This window comes from Strix uralensis, chromosome 11, assembly GCF_047716275.1.
Source record: "Strix uralensis isolate ZFMK-TIS-50842 chromosome 11, bStrUra1, whole genome shotgun sequence".
Classification (NCBI taxonomy): Eukaryota; Metazoa; Chordata; class Aves; order Strigiformes; family Strigidae; genus Strix; species Strix uralensis.
Genome location: NC_133982.1, coordinates 2049684 through 2065469, shown reverse-complemented (window position 1 = coordinate 2065469; position 15786 = coordinate 2049684). Strand labels below are relative to the sequence as shown.

The 15786-nt window shown below is 48.2% G+C and overlaps 1 protein-coding gene and 2 non-coding genes across 3 annotated transcripts; 2 read left to right on the top strand and 1 right to left on the bottom strand.

The window, feature by feature from the left end:
• Positions 1-376: 376 nt before the first annotated feature.
• On the bottom strand, positions 377-1927 carry LOC141948431 (olfactory receptor 6B1-like). Its single transcript, XM_074880843.1, is given in 6 exon segments — positions 377-421; positions 424-523; positions 525-654; positions 657-899; positions 1487-1561; positions 1564-1927. Coding segments are annotated over 6 exon segments (957 nt in total).
• Positions 1928-6439: 4512 nt separating this feature from the next.
• TRNAM-CAU (transfer RNA methionine (anticodon CAU)) lies at positions 6440-6511 on the top strand. Its single transcript has one exon. It is a non-coding gene; the product is annotated as a tRNA-Met (tRNA).
• A 1537-nt stretch (positions 6512-8048) lies between these two features.
• TRNAG-UCC (transfer RNA glycine (anticodon UCC)) lies at positions 8049-8120 on the top strand. Its single transcript has one exon. It is a non-coding gene; the product is annotated as a tRNA-Gly (tRNA).
• The last annotated feature ends 7666 nt before the right edge of the window (positions 8121-15786 follow it).

Sequence of the window (15786 nt, the reverse complement as noted above, 5' to 3'; positions counted from 1 at the left end):
CTTGATATCTTTCTTTATCTTCCTTTGGCCTTTTCCCTAAAAAACCTGTAACATCTCTAATTCTTTTTTTAAATCCCAATTTTCCCCTCCACCCTCAGACTTCCTGCAGTGAATTCTATACTACTTTACACAGTAGTCCCTTTCAGTTTGCACAGCACTTGTGACAGTTTAATCTGTTGAATCACCCCAGTAGGCTTCAGTGACAATGGCTCAGTCATTCACCTTTGATAGCCTTAGGGGTGATTGATTCAGATGGATCAGGTGGTCAGCATTCTCCATCCTGTCACTGTTCCTCTGATCACTGTCTGTGTCCATTTTGAACAGTCCTTAGCTAGGTATCCTTGTGGTGTGCTTATCAGTTCCAATTTGTCATAGCTTATCCTTTCATTTGGGGAGAAGGGATGGATCTGGAGACATTAGAGATACCATTTTTTTTTCACAGAGAGCATTTTTCACTGCTCTTTTCACTTCCTGGTTCCTCAGACAGTAAATGAAAGGGTTTAAGATGGGAGTGACAATAGCTAGCTGACACAAGCTTATTCAAGTCAAAAGGGTCGATCTTCTTAGGACAGGCATACATGAAGAGGGTGGCTGAAAAGAAAATGGTGACCACAGTTAGGTGGGAAGAACATGTGGAGAAGACTTTCTTCTTTATTGCAGGATTGTAATGATAATTATTTGGTAAGAGACAATAGTGAAGAAGAGGGAAACAAGCAGTATGAGTAAGGCCAACACAAAGTCCACTATCTCTGCCAGTGATGCATCAGTGCAGGTGAGGTTCAGCACAGGGCTAATATCACAGAAAAAATGGCTGATAACATGGGGACCACAAAACTTCAACTGAGAGATGAAGGAAATCTTGATCAAAGACACTGTGAACCCGCTGAACCAGGAGACAACTGTGATAGACAGTAAACTGTTTGTTCATCAAATTCCATTAAAGATACTGGGAGCTCGTGACATGTTATTCCATAAACTATGTAGACCTAAGCTTAATCTTAACTATTACACTGTGTAACGACTAACTGACTGCAAGTGCTTATCTAAGTTGAAATGCTGAAGCAAGGACTCCTACTATGCAAAAGACTGAAAAGAGGGAGAAAGGGAAGAAGGACAAAGGGGAGAAAGACAAAGGGGAGAAGAAGAAGAAAAAACGGGGTAGTGTCTATATTCTATAAGATATAAACAAAAGCTTTGTGAACCACTCTCAGGAAAGCAGGAAATACAAGGAGTTGGTGACGCGAGGAAGACCCGGATGGAGCGACCCCCTAGCTGCAAAGTGCGCAGACACAGAGTACGCCCCTCAGAGAGACCCGATACCGGAAGGCGGAGGATATAAAAAAGACGGACCCTCGGGAAGTGAGTGCGCGCCATTGGTGGAGCAGGGACTCCCCGGCCGCCCAACGCTGTTTTGCTTGTTGCCGCTTGCTAAATAAACAATTGAAATTTTGATTGGCTCTGACTCACATCAATTTGAGAAATCTACTTATAACAACAACTACCAAGTATATGCACATTTGGTATGTCATCTTAACTGGATAGTGAAATGGTTGACAGATACATAGCGATCGTATGCCATTGCAGAGAGGACACATTCAGTGCACATGAAGGAGCTGAAGAGAAACAGTTGAGTCATGCCTCCCACAAAGGAAATACTCCTGTCTTCAGCAATGAAATTTGCCAAGAGTTTAGGGATAGTGACTGAGATGTACCAGATCTCGGTGAAGGAGAGGTGACCAAGGTAAAAATACATGGGTTTGTAGAGCTCACAGTTTATCTTGATCAGGGTAATGATGACCACATTCTCCAAAATAATTAAAATGTAGGTCAGCAGAAATACTATGGAAAGCAATACATGCAAGTCCTCTAGGGCTGGGAATCCTAGCAAGAGGAACATGTGGACCTGAGTGGAATTCTTCTCCTCCATGCAGAGAAGTGCAGAGCTGAGCCTTGGAGATTAAACTTAGACCTGGAAAAAAGAAATCAGAATATGGGACAGTTAAAAGTTACACAAAAATTCCAGTCCCTAGATAGGAATTGTCTGACTAAGCTTTAGATGCTTGCCTTGTAGGTTCCCCTTTCAGTCAATGGAAAGAAACAGGCAGTTCATCTGACCTACTGACAGCTACCTTAGGATGATGTACAGTGCAGGTCTGGTAATAAGGGAAATGTAGACGACTAGTACAGGAATAGGCATCCAAGTATAAGCCATTTATAGTAAATTCTGATGAATCCCACTCCCAATTCCTATGTTCATCTTCATTCTAGTTGTTTACCAGTTCTTTGGTCAAATTTTCAAAGGCATTAATGGGAGCTAGATAAACTAAGCATCTAGCCTTTTGGATTCAGGTGTGCCATGATCCTGAAGTTATTGGAAAGCAAGAGCTGGTCATCCTCTATCACTATATTTGCCTGTTGAAACAGTTTGCATCTGGAATGTACTATTTTTTTGAAACAAGAAAACTTACAAGAATTGGTACATTGTTATAAGATAATCTTAAAACTATATTGATGGTCCATTTCCTAGGAAAATGAGAAATTCAAATAATTTATTTCAACTTGAGAAGAAAAAATTAGATTATGACACAGAAATTCTAGTTCCTGGATATTGACCACAGGTGGCTGACTTCATAAACATTCCTTTATAAAATATAACTGAAATATCTGAGAAGTTAATGAACTGGGTTTACATGCCAGCTAACATGACCATATCCTGGAATAAATACAGGATTTTCCTTAAATCATCCAGAAGCAGATCCTTGCTTGGTGTGTTCTCTCCCATCTACTTGAAGCATCTCTCTTCAGATGGGATGACTCACTATCAAGAAGTGCCCAACTTGGTCACTAAAACCGAATTGACTAGATGTTAGACACCAGATGCTAAGAAAGAAGGATGCTGTACTTGATAATTTACTCTTATTTAACTGCAATAAGATCTGGATGTCTAGCCCCTTATGATCCTTGACAACCAGCTTTTCTGTGATTTTGCCATGGTGATAGAGGAAAGTAATAGATTTTCTATTACTGTTGATGTTTATGTTATCCTTGATATTTTGTTGCTTAATTTAAGAGTCCTGTTTTTAAGTTTGGGGTATTTTTCCCACATTTTTTAAGATGGTAATCACAACTGTTATAGGCCAAGCTTTGTATCTAGTCCTTCATTTAGGCACACATATTAGCTACCCCAAGTCAGGCTCCCCTAACCAAACTTTACTGTTTGTTCTTAAAAAAACAGACAATGGGCTCCTGATCTTCATGTTGCCAGGGACTGCACACACTGCTCCCTGTCACAGCTATTGCTGCACACACTGACTGTGTCTAGCCAACGTAACAAGAAGGTTGGGATTCATCAGCCCTAATCATCCAGATTTGAGGTATCTCACTCAAAACTAGCACTTTATGCCTCCTCTATAGTCTATAGAGGGAATTAGGCACTACCAGTGGGACATTCAACTCCTTCTAATACAGATTTCTGGATACGGACAGACCTAGGAGATGACATTCTGGTGATGACAAAGGGCACATGTAGTGGTTCTCACGTGGACACCTGAATTCCACCCTTCTCCTTCACTTAGGGAAATATTGTTATGAACTTCTGTTATCTTATGCAATCTGAATAATCACATAAAAGAAATCACCACCTCATTAACATTAACCTTAATATTAACATTATTGTTCTTTGCCCAAATATGAATGTGGTTAAACTTATTTATCAAAATGTAATTTATATATTTAAAAAAATCATGAAAGAGGATTAAGCATCTTTCTGTAAAGATAATCACCAATCCAACCTGTTTCCTCATTTATGTCTGGTATGAACATGTGCAGTGTTATCTCTCCAAAATAAAATCAAGGACATCAGGTGCAAGAACTTACAAGACTGAGACTTAAGGAAGTTCACAAGCAAGGCAGAAGGAGACCAAACTTCGAGCCTTGTCACATGAAAATAAGACAATCAGCTACACATTACTCCCATTTTATGAGCCTTCTCCAGATTTCTGTGTTTCCTTTTTACCCTTGAAGTCATACATGGAGGAGAAGTCCGAAGTGCCTTTAAGTAGCCACAGTTCCACAGACTTCGGTGAACCTCTGACAGTTTAGAACAGGCTGTGACTGCTTGTTGTGTACAGGAGCATAATTCTACACAGAGGCCTTTGAGACCTTGTCAGCAAACCTTCAGACCCTTCCCTGAAGGATCCTGTCTCTGGATAGACGACTGCAGGACTTTTTTTTTTTCCTCCCTTGCCATGTTAAACACTGCTTCCATGTTTTTAGATAATTCTGAGAGTTCTGTGGACCAGCAGTTTTAGCACTGAGCTGGAAAACAAAATATCTAAAAATGTCATCATTTTATCGGAGTTGCAGATAGATAACAAGGGCTTCATGTGTGCTTATCATGCCATTTTGAGGGAGGCAGTATAGGCCAGAATGATTGCATCCAACCAACAGTGATGATCTCTCTTACAAACCCTGCACAGATTTTGTCCATGGGGCGGGAGCAGGATGGGTGCTGTGACTCAAGCCCAGTAGAAGCTCCAACAATTGCTATTGCTTCTTTTCTTGTATGTAATAAAGGAAGTAAGGAGTGGGAACAAAGACAGGACAAAGCCAGATTCTACAGAAAGAGGCTTCAGTGCCTGAATTCACAGCATGTAGGATAAAGATCTTCTAATATGGTGAATGCTGTTCTGGTACAGTTTAGCTGACCAGAGTTGTAGGTGTCATTGAGCTGACTATGCCATCATGACCTAAAGGGTTACCTGGCCTGTGGCTGTGTACCAATTGTGATTGTGTGTTTATAGGATTCCATAATCCACAAGGACATGGAAGTTTTATCCTCAAAATTTCTCTACTTTACTACAAATTACCACAAATACCATAAAAATCACCACTAGCAAGTATATCTATGATTAATAAAGCAAATACATATTTCTCAAGCTATTGCAAATTATTATCAGCAATCAATAGTATAGCAGCAATCAATAATAATGGTATTAAATAATAGCAGCAATCAATAACAGCGACACTCAAAAATAGCAGCAACAAATGTATATATAATATTACATGTTACTACAAACTTATTGCTAGTAAAGCAAACTTATCAATAATATATGGCGTGAGTTGACCCTGGCTGGACACCAGGTGCCCACCAAAGCTGCTCTATCACTCCCCTTCTCAGCTGAGAGGGGCAAGAGAAAATAGAATGAAAGGCTTGTGTGTTTCTCCTGCTTGTTCCTCCTCAAGGGGAGGACTCCTCACGCTCTTCCCCTGCTCCAACATGGAGTCCCACCCACAGGAGACCATCCTTCATGAATTTGTCCAATGTGGGTCCTTCCCACAGGCTATAGTCCTTCATGAACTGCTCCCGCATGGGTCCTCTCCACAGGGTGCACTCCTTCAGGAACAGGCTGCTCCAGCGTGGGTCCCCCAGGGGGTCACAGGTCCTGCCAGCAAACCAGCTCCAGTGTAGGCTCCTCTCTGTGTGGGTCCACAGGTCCTGCCAGGAGCCTGCTCCAGCACAGACTCTCCACGGGGTCACAGCCTCCTTTGGGTGAATCCCCCTGCTCCAGTGTGGGGTCCTCCACAGGCTTCAGGTGGACATCTGTTTCACTGTGGACCTCCATGTGCTGCAGAAGGACAACCTGCCTCACCATGGTCTTCACCGTGGGCTCCAGGGGAATCTCTGCTCTGGCGCCTGGAGCACATTCTCCCCCTCCTTCTTCACTGACCTTGGTGTCTGCAGAGTTGTTTCTCTCACATATTCTCACTCCTCTCTTTGGCTGCAGTTGCTTTCTGCAGCAACATCTTCCTCTTCTTGACTATGTTATCCCAGAGGCACTACCACGGTTGCTGATGGGCTTGGCCTTGGCCAGTGGCGGCTCCATCTTGGAGCCAGCTGGCATTGTGTCTGTCGGACATAAGGGAAGCTTCTAGCAGCTTCTTGCATGAGTTGCCCCTGTAGCCCCCCCTGCTACCAAAACCTTGCCATGTAACCTCAATACAATATAACAGCATATATACTTATGATAGATCACCAATATGCACTTATATGGTACCAAGAGCATTAAACCAATCCCAGAGGGGGCCAAAATATCTCAGAGGTAGGACAAACTGATTTCAGAAGGGGATCCAACCATCTCAGAAGTGGGAGGACAAACCACACTGACCCCAGAAGTGGGTCCAGAGGGGGACCAAATAAAATAACAATCTCACTTCAAAAGTGATCCACATCATGGAGTTTGGGGTGAGCCAGGGGTCCCTGGTGAGAGTCCAAAATCTTGCAGAAAGTTCACGCAGAGACCTCAACCTGTTTAGGGAAAGGAAAAGTATGTGCAGAGCACAGGCAGGAGGAAGGGAAAGTCAGCACAAGTGCTGGTGCTGGCAGTGCCAGGGATCATCAGGAGGGGCTCTAGGTGGCATCAACTCAAAACCTTCAAAAAGCAGAGTGGCGCAGCGGAAGCGTGCTGGGCCCATAACCCAGAGGTCGATGGATCGAAACCATCCTCTGCTAGTTGTCTTTTCTTTCTTTTCCTAGCAACAGCAGTCACTGCCTCTCCCTTGCATCATTCCAAGGAAGTTTTAACCTGCACTGCTCCACTCTCTGGGCACCCATGGCCGTGGCCCTCCTGCTCCCTCAGTTCCTTCTCTCTGCCACTGACACCTTCTTTCTCCTTTGCCTTCTTAGGAGACAGCACTCCCAAAGTGTCCCTCAGCAAGGCAGATGGGTGGGTGTGGAGCAGCAGGCAGAGCTCCCCACACAAGGAAGTGGCTGTCCTGGGGGCACAGGTGTGTTTCTCCCTTCCCATCATGAAGCTCAGTCCCAACTTCCCAGCTGCAGACAGGGACCTCCAGGAATCTGCAGGTGGGGAAGAGTAACTCGGCTGCTGCTACTTTGGGAAACAGCAATGTGATCCGCTTGAACACCTGGGGACTTTCTTCGTCCTAGTGTGTTTGCTGCCGTGCCCACCCGCAGGTCCATCCAGGAGCAGGGCTGAGCAGGTATTCCCAATGGGCACTGCGTTGTCTCCATGTGGCTAGGTGTTGGTGTGGAGGGGAGAGGAGGTGCTGCGGGGCGGCCTCTGTGGGAAGAGCTAAGGGGCTGCCCTGTGCCAGACACAGCTGGCTACATCTCCACAGCAGATGCACTACAGGACACAGCTGAACCATCACCATAGTTTGTGGCCTCTATGAAAACATAATCCAGAAAGAGCAGAAAATACCAGACAGAGAGAGAAAGAGCTAAAAAAAAAGGGTCAGGAAGAGCAGAGGGAAAATGCATCCCCCCTGTGCTGTTGAGTGGGTAGAGGAGTCTGGTGTGAAGGAGTGAAGTTAAGCCTGGGTAAGATGGAGGAAAGGTGGTGTTTTATGTTTGTCTTTTTGTTTCTCACTATGTGAATCTATTTCAATCAGCAATAAATTAATTTTCCCCAAGTTGAGTCTGTTTTGCCCACAACAGTTTTTGCTAACCCATATCCCTATGTTTATCTTGATCCATGAGCGCTTTCATCCAGTTTTCAGTGCTCTGCACCCCAGAGAAGGTGGGGAAAGGAGTGAGCAGCTGGGCTGTGCTTATACACACAACGCACAGACACTTGCACAGTGCATGCAGAGCTGGCACACGTATGAGCGCAGATGGGATGTGCCACCATTACCAGCACCCACAGAAGCACCAGCCCTCATACAGGCATGAACAAGAGAGTCGGGCCAACCCTTTTCTTTCCCTCCAGCTGCTTAGGGCTGGGAATCAGTGCTGGATACAGACCCACACCAGCAGGTCCCTTAAACCCTGGGTCGTACCCAGGGTTTGGTCTGTGCAGGGTCCACGCCCGGAGCTCAGTCCCGGTTTGACCGGTGTCCTGCTCCAAGCCTGGGCAGTCGCTGATGCTGAGCTCCCCTAGTTGGTGGCCAGTGCAGCTTGGGGTTCCCTAGCCAACATCCGAGCGGCTCAGTGCCACGAGCGCCCTGCCGCGGCTCGCAGCGCTGCGCGGGGCCGGCGGGACGGGGCGGGGCGGCCGCTCTGTGGAGACGCAGAAAAGAGCACTGCCAGCGCGTTGGTGGTATAGTGGTGAGCATAGCTGCCTTCCAAGCAGTTGACCCGGGTTCGATTCCCGGCCAACGCAGACCAACTTTTCTTTAGACGGGCTCCACGGTGCCTTGCTTCTCCTGCTCCAGAACCGCCAGCTCAGCTTCCCCCAGCAAGTTCAGCCCCCACCAGTAAGGAAACTGGTGAGGTCGCCCCTCGATGAGTGGGTTCAGTTTTGGGCCCCTCACTCCAAAAAGGCCATTGAATGGCTCGAGCGTGTCCAGAGAAGGGCAACGGAGCTGGTGCAGGGTCTGGAGCACAGGTCTGATGGGGAGCGGCTGAGGGAACTGGGGGGGTTTAGTCTGGAGAAGAGGAGGCTGAGGGGAGACCTCCTGGCCCTCTCCAACTCCCTGAAAGGAGGGTGCAGAGAGGGGGGATGAGTCTCTTGAGCCAAGGAACCAGCACCAGGACAAGAGGGAATGGCCTCAAGCTGCGCCAGGGCAGGGTCAGACTGGCTCTTAGGAAGGATTTCTTTGCAGAAGGGGTTGTTGGGCGTTGGAATGGGCTGCCCAGGGCAGGGGGGGAGTCCCCATCCCTGGAGGGGTTGAAGAGTCGGGTTGACCCAGCGCTGAGGGATCTGGTGGAGTTGGGAACGGTCAGGGTGAGGTTCATGGTTGGACTGGAGGAGCTTCAAGGGCTTTTCCAACCGAGACGATTCTGTGATTCTGTGAAACAAGCACAGAGCAGGTGCTCAGCAGGCAGCTCTATTGCTCACAGTAAAAGCTGCTTCTGGCAGCCAGGCCAGTGCTGGTTCCATACAGCCTCTGGCACCACCTCCATGTCCCCTGACCCAAGCATCTGTGTCTGCTCCCAGGCCTGTAAGGGGGGAAAGCCTCACCCCTGCTGCTGGGTCTCACAAAACAGCCCCAGGTCTTGCAAGTGCCATTATACAACCCTGGACTGCTGTGATCAGAGTAGCACAGAGGCAGGGTGCTGTCCGCGTAACCCTGGGTGAGAGGCAACAGCCTCTGCTCTGTCCTCTATTCCCTGACATGATACATCTGCTTTTGCTGGGCAGGCTCTCTCTTCATCCCTGGTTCTCCCCAGTTTCTTCTCCAGGGATCCCAGGTGAGGGTGCTGCTGCTGAGAAAATCTGGTACAGCATCAACTGCTTGGGGCCCTGGAGGACACCCTGCTACGACCAGTGTATTCTTCCTGCTGAGGTGGCTCCAGGCTGGGCTCCTCACTGTGGTGTTGGTACAGGAGCCAGAGGAGAAGGATTTTTGATATGGCCCAGAGCTGGACCTGCTACTGTTGCTGGTTGCACCTGGCAAAAAAGCATGCTGCCATGGCAGGGTAAAGATGAGGATCGAGAATGCCTAGGTAGGGACCAAGGCATACACTGTGATTCATGAGGCCAGGCATGCAATTTGGGGATAGAGTGGGAGCATGCCTGTTCTGTATATAATGTCTCAAAGTCACACTGGAGTGAATTTGCTCTCCATCCTCCTCCACATTTTCCATCTCTCCAGTGCTGGCTGGTCAAATGTGCGGTTTCACCCCCTTCAGAGGGGATGTTAGTATGTACCATGTCTGTGTTCAGAACACACCATTATTTCCTCTATGACACTCTTTCCTGAAGACAGACCCTGGTATGCACTGTAACTTGGTCTGAAATACTCTGTTTAACATTTAAGACTGCATGTCTCAGAGAACCTATGTGCCCAGCCCATGTACAAGGCTGCTGACCTATCTTGTCCAGGCTTCAGTATTGCAGAGACATCCTGAAGTTTACTGGAATTGGTTGTAGTGATGTTCCTGGTAACTAAGAACTGAAACACCCTCACTGTTCTTGCAGCTTAAGGCCTGTGGGCCCAGGGAAGAACAAGGAGCTTCTCACAATGTGACTCTCTATCAAAAGGAGACAAATCTTCTCAAGTCTCTCATTCCAAGGTTGCTTAAAGGAAAAAGCACCATGCTCTTTGCTGTGCTGACAGTCAAAAAACATTCTGGGCAGTGGGGTTGCACGTGTAGTTTGTGTTAGCACAGTTTTTATAGAGTCCCACTCTGTCATCAGCAACGGTACAAATAGGTGGAGTTACGACGAGTGGCACCGCAACTTCCCTATTGAAATTCCCTGCTAACCCCATCTTGCCATCACACTGCTTATGTCCAGAGATGAAAGGCAGCGCTTTTATCCTTTCCACCCCATACCCACATCCTGGAGTTTATTCCCACAACACCAATGATAGCGAGAGTTGCAATGCCTGTTTTTCACATGAAGTTTGCAAAGAACAGTTGAGAGGACTTATCAAAAGGTCAGTATTAACATTTACATTTGACCAGTTGGGACACTGGTCTTTGATCACCCTCACAGTAAAACAGCGTTACTGTGTTCTGTATTACACCTGTCCACCCTCCCATACCAGGTGTCTGAAGAGATGCATAAGATGCCACTTCAGCATTCCCTTCCCCAGGCTAACCAACCCCAGCTCTCCCAGCCTGTTCTTATATGGCAGCTGAACCAAGTCCTTGATCACCTCAGTGTCCCTTTGGCAGGGCTGACAGAGTCCCCAGATGTGCAGAAGTGGGAATGGGCCACAGAAGGGCACCCACGGAGTCCTCATACGGGCACTTGGCATGCAGATGTCCAGGTCTCCTGCAGAGGAAGTAAAGCTTGCAGAAGTCTTTCTGCTTGCTGCTGGGAGCAGATTAGACCAAGAGAGAAAGCAGAAGCAACAACATTCAGTCAGGGGAAGATGTGTACCTGCTCCAAAGTTCATGCAGCTTGAGCAGCAATGAGTGCTGAGAGAACACAGCATTGAGGAGAGAAATGCATCATCTGTGAGACTGAACAGGGACACTGGATATTTCTTTGTGCTTGGCTGCACACTTGCATGTAGGAGGCCTTGCTTTTCTGCTGAGCAGCTTAGGTGCTTTTTTCCTCCAAAACGCCTGTGAGCAGCAAAGTGCATCACCAAAACAAAAGGAGGAATAAACCTGACTTCCAAATGGCCCGGCTCTGGCTGAGATTCAGGCTCAGAAAGGCAACTTGTCCCCGCCTGTTTCTGAAGGAGCCCTCCACAACTCAGCTGAGCACACGTGTCCATTTTGTCCTGCCACCTCAAGGAGTGTTGTCATCTCAGCCCAGTTCATAAGCCTGCTTCTCTCCTCTGCCGGGGGTACTCAGGGCACGCAGTGAAAAGTCACTGCTTCCTGACCATACATGCAAAGATGCGCCGGGTACACTGGCAGAAGAACTGAGATCAGCTCTTGAGTGCTTTCAGTGGCCAGACTCAAGGCTGACCATGAGAGGTATCACAGGGCTGAGATCACCATGTTAGACGCTCACTCTCCGTTTTGCCAAGGCTTTCTGGTCTTTCTCTTGCCTGCTTGCTTACTTTCGGTGCGTTGGAACTCCACTCTCAACTGGGCATAAGCTCGGGACAGAGGCCACTTGCTCTTCCTTGCAGAGCAGAGGGTTAACTGAGGCAGGAGGAGAACAAACCACCACAGGACTCCACACAGCTCTGCTGCACAAAGTCTTTAATGAGAAGGAAGAAACGCAGTGGCACAGAACAGAGACCAAGAAACACATCTGCAGGGTTCAGGGAGGCACAGAGAATGGCCCGTTTCCCAAGGACAAGCTCCACACAAAGCGCTTGCCTTTTCCCATTCTGCTCTACCTGCTGGCCATCCCAGACCACCAAGAGCAGTCCTTAACTCCGGCACCCTCCCCCCAGCAGCAGGAGGTTCAGCAAAGCAGAAGAAAATGAGCCCTTTCTCGCTGAGTTCAGAGTGAAGCAGAGCGACAGGAGACACGGTGAGGACTGTCATGCAGTGAGGAGAAGTGAGCACAGGTCTCTTGGGTCAGGTGGAAGGAGAACACCCAGCCCGTCTGCAAGCAATGGCCACGCTCCCGCTGCTGAAAGTTCCTTGTCTTCCATCCTGCTCCAAAGGGGATGACCTGCCGCATTCAGCAGTTCATACTGCAGAAGGGGGGAGGCAGACACAGCCCTGACCCTCCCAGGCCAAGGGAGCCCCCAGAAGAGATGGGAACCCCCCCGGAGCTGAGGGAGCTCCCAACAGCAGCCGACAGAGAGGATCCCACGGCTGTGCTCTGGGGGAAAGAGGTGAGGATGGGGCCCGGCAGGGTCACCACCACCGGGGAGGCCTGGATGGCCACCGTCGAGTCAGCGCAGCGGGCGACACAGGGCTCACTGCAGCTGCTTGCCAGTGGGGTTGGGCCAGAGGCACCGCAGGGGCGTGGGGGACAGGGTCTGCAGCAAGACATCTCTCGGTGAGGGAGGCAAACCTGAAACACAGAGCAGGCAGGAAACACCAAATTCAGTATCAGCCTGTCTTTCTTTTCCTCAGCTCTCTCTGTGGACACTGTATGCTTTAAAAGCTCACACTGTGCCTACATCTTCCACGACCCTCATCGTGCCCTCCGAGTTGCATGGTACAGGAAGGCTGACCCACGTAGGGATAGGACCCAGCACAGTGGGTTTGAAGCACCCGTGGAAACACTGATCACAGCCCACCTCCAGAACGCGCAGTGCTGATCTTGAAGGCACTGGATGCACCTGGCCGTTTGGTTAGAGACCATCTGCTGCAGGTGCAAGTTCTGGTGGGCAGGCCTCCCTGCAGCTGAGCCCCATTGATTCCCTTCTGCTTGGAAGAACCCCCTCTTCCCAGCCCTCCCCAGCCACCTCCGCCAAAAGGGAAAGAGGTGACAGCCCTTCAACTGTTCTATTGCAGGCCCAGGCCGAGGCAGCCCAAGTGTCAACCTGAGCAGCCACCATGACAGCAGTTCAGCCCACAGAGAGAGAGATGCAGCGGACTCAGGCTTACCTCGTTCCTCGAGGAAAGAGAGGCAAAAGAGGAGGATGCAGAGCCTGGAGCAGCCCAGGCTTTTATGCTGTGTCCCAGAGCCCTGTGGGGCCACAAACATTCCTTGCTCATGAAGCATCTGAACACCTAGCAGTTGTCGCTTGCCGAGGACTCGCTGGTGATTCAGCCCTTGCCTCTTTCATCTGAAATATTTTGCTCCTGCTGCATATCATCTAATATCAATATAACTAAGTTGTGTTCACGCCCGCTAAGACCATTTGGCTCAGAGGTCTCAGGCTATTGTTCAGAGATTTGAAGTGGCTTTCCCTCACATGGATGGCATTTTTTACATTGCCTTCTACACGGTGAGCTTGCCAAGCAGTTATGGTGCAATTCAGTTATTAGGGACACCCCAAGGTAGGTCTGAAGTGCTTTCAGTGCATGGCCTCCGTCTATCCCTGGAAGACATCTCTCTCCCAGTGTGTCATTTTAGGCTCGCAGGAGATGGCGGGCAAAGAGACTCACTGTGGTGGTGCAAACCACCAACCCTCCCTGGGCTGCTTATTGCTCGGTGTGATTCCCCCTCCCTGGACCACTTACCAACCCAAGATGGATTGCAAAAGGTGACACTCCAGAATGATAAGGCTTCCCCTTAACATACCTGGCTCCTGCTTCTCCTATCACTTGGGAATGATAATGACAATCAGTCACCTCCTGACAGCCTAGTACATCTGTACCTGGTAGTGGCCCAAAGGGAGAGATGCAAGAACTTCAAAATCTAGCAAGTTCTGGTCCTGAACAACTGGTAGAAAGTACCAGAGTATTTCATCATCCGAGCTGAGCTGAAATGGAAAATAACCTGATGAATATCAATTATCTTGGACCCTATAAATAGCGACCCTGAGTGAGACCCTTTGAGCTGTCCTGGATTGCAGTGGGCTGTGACCAGCATCTCCCCTGAACTGGGATGCTGCTCAGGAACAGAGTTCTTGAGGTTTAAAGACGATCTGCTGACAAGGCTGATGAAGGGCCAGGGTGAAGTCAGATTTCTCGAGGCTCAGTTACTGTCCATTGAGGAATGCCAATGCATTTTGAGTATTTAGTCTAAACTCAAGAAGAAGAAAACTTTAAATGTAGGCTAGCCTCTTCCGTTCACCTAACTATCTATGTGTTTAAATATGGACAGTTGCCTTCATGAGTGTGGGTGTCTACATATTTCACTGGATCCAAATAATTCTGTCTGTGCATGTGCATAGTTTGCGCTTATACTTATGTACATATATATTTTGATTTAGGGTACCTTATAGTAAGTTAGTGTGAATCTTATAATTCTCAAATCTGTAATTAAGTTGCTGTTTTAATTATAACATATTCCACCAAATCACCTTGTTAATCTTTAAACTGGTTAATCATTAAGTGTTTCTAATATTTAACCTTTTAATACACCTCACACCATTAATAAATCTTGAATTGCTGCTAAATCAAAACCGTGTCAAATATTTTCACCTGCAACACTCACCTCTCCAGGGATGTGGCAAAGCTCAACTACAAGGAAAGACCATTGTGAGCTGAGGGAAGGACCCTTGTGGGCAGGAGTGAGGGCCATGAGGACCTTGCTTATGCTCATCAGGCTCTGCCACAGCTTGTTTTTTTCTGCCCATGAACCCAGGGAATGAAGGCAGATTCATAATAATGAAGAGGAGACCAGATGGTCAGGCATGTCTCTTTCAGATGACATCTCTGTGGGATCTCTATAGTCATGTCTCTTGAGGACTTGACCAGACTTTCACACTTCTTCCAGCCAGGAGTCTGGGCTTGGCTTGGGAAGTGGAGAACCTGTTGGAAACAAGGAAATCGATGCTTAAAAGGGTGATCAAAGAGATGCCTGTGTCCTTCTCTGAAAGAGGCCCACACCCAAGTTGACCTGTTTTGCTCAGCAAGGTCATCCCAGATGCTTTTGAGGAGAGGCTCAAGGCAGGGAGCCAAGAGCTCCTGGCCCTTTACCAAGGATCAGGGATGGAGTGACCCATTCCATGCATTTCATACTACAAAGGGACATTGGATCAGTCTCCCAGAGCACCTGGGAGTCATCGTGATGTGGAAGATGTGGGAAAAACCCTGAGCTCCTGGCAAACATGAGTAACCCTGCTGTGGACTTCAGTGGACACGGTGGCCCAGCCTCAGGTGTGACAGGGATACTAGAGTTCATAGCCTCATTCCTCTGAAAGTGATGCTTTCCTCTAGGCTGTTTCCACACATTTTAGGACCATTCCTGCATCAGCTGGTGCTTCTGTGCACTCTCGTGCTGCTGCTGCATTCCAAGGCATTGCTTTTTATTGGCTGCTCAAGGGCTCGTGTGACTCAGTGAACCCCAGAATAATGAAAGTTAGAAATGACTCCTGTGAGTCCTCTGGGCTGACCTCCTGCTCTTAATAGATGGAACTTCCCAGGTACCTCACGAAGCTCTGGGCCTTGTTCTGTTGACTGAGCACTAATACTGTCAGAGAGGTCACTCTCTTGTGCAGCTCTTCAGGGTTACACTGTGTCCCCTGTGGGCTACCAGGAGATGTCAATGGGTCTCACAGCTGAGCCTCCCAGGTGCATGCCAGGTGCCCTTACTCAGACTCCACTGGTGTAACCATGTACAGATTGGGGTTCTGTCAACCCTGCCAAAGGGATTTGGCTCAACTGACATACAAGTACAGGCTGGGAGAACTGGGGTTGTTTAGCCTGCGGAAGGGATGGCTAAAGGGGTACCTTATGCATGTCTCCAAACACCTGGGGTGGGAGGGTGGACAGGTGAAATAAAGAGAGTCATCCTCTTGTCAAATGTGCCCAGTGGGAGGGCAAGAAGCAATGGATGTAAATACAAGAAATGCCACACAGAGTAACCCTGGTTTACTGTGAGGGTGTTCAAAGATGGGAACCAG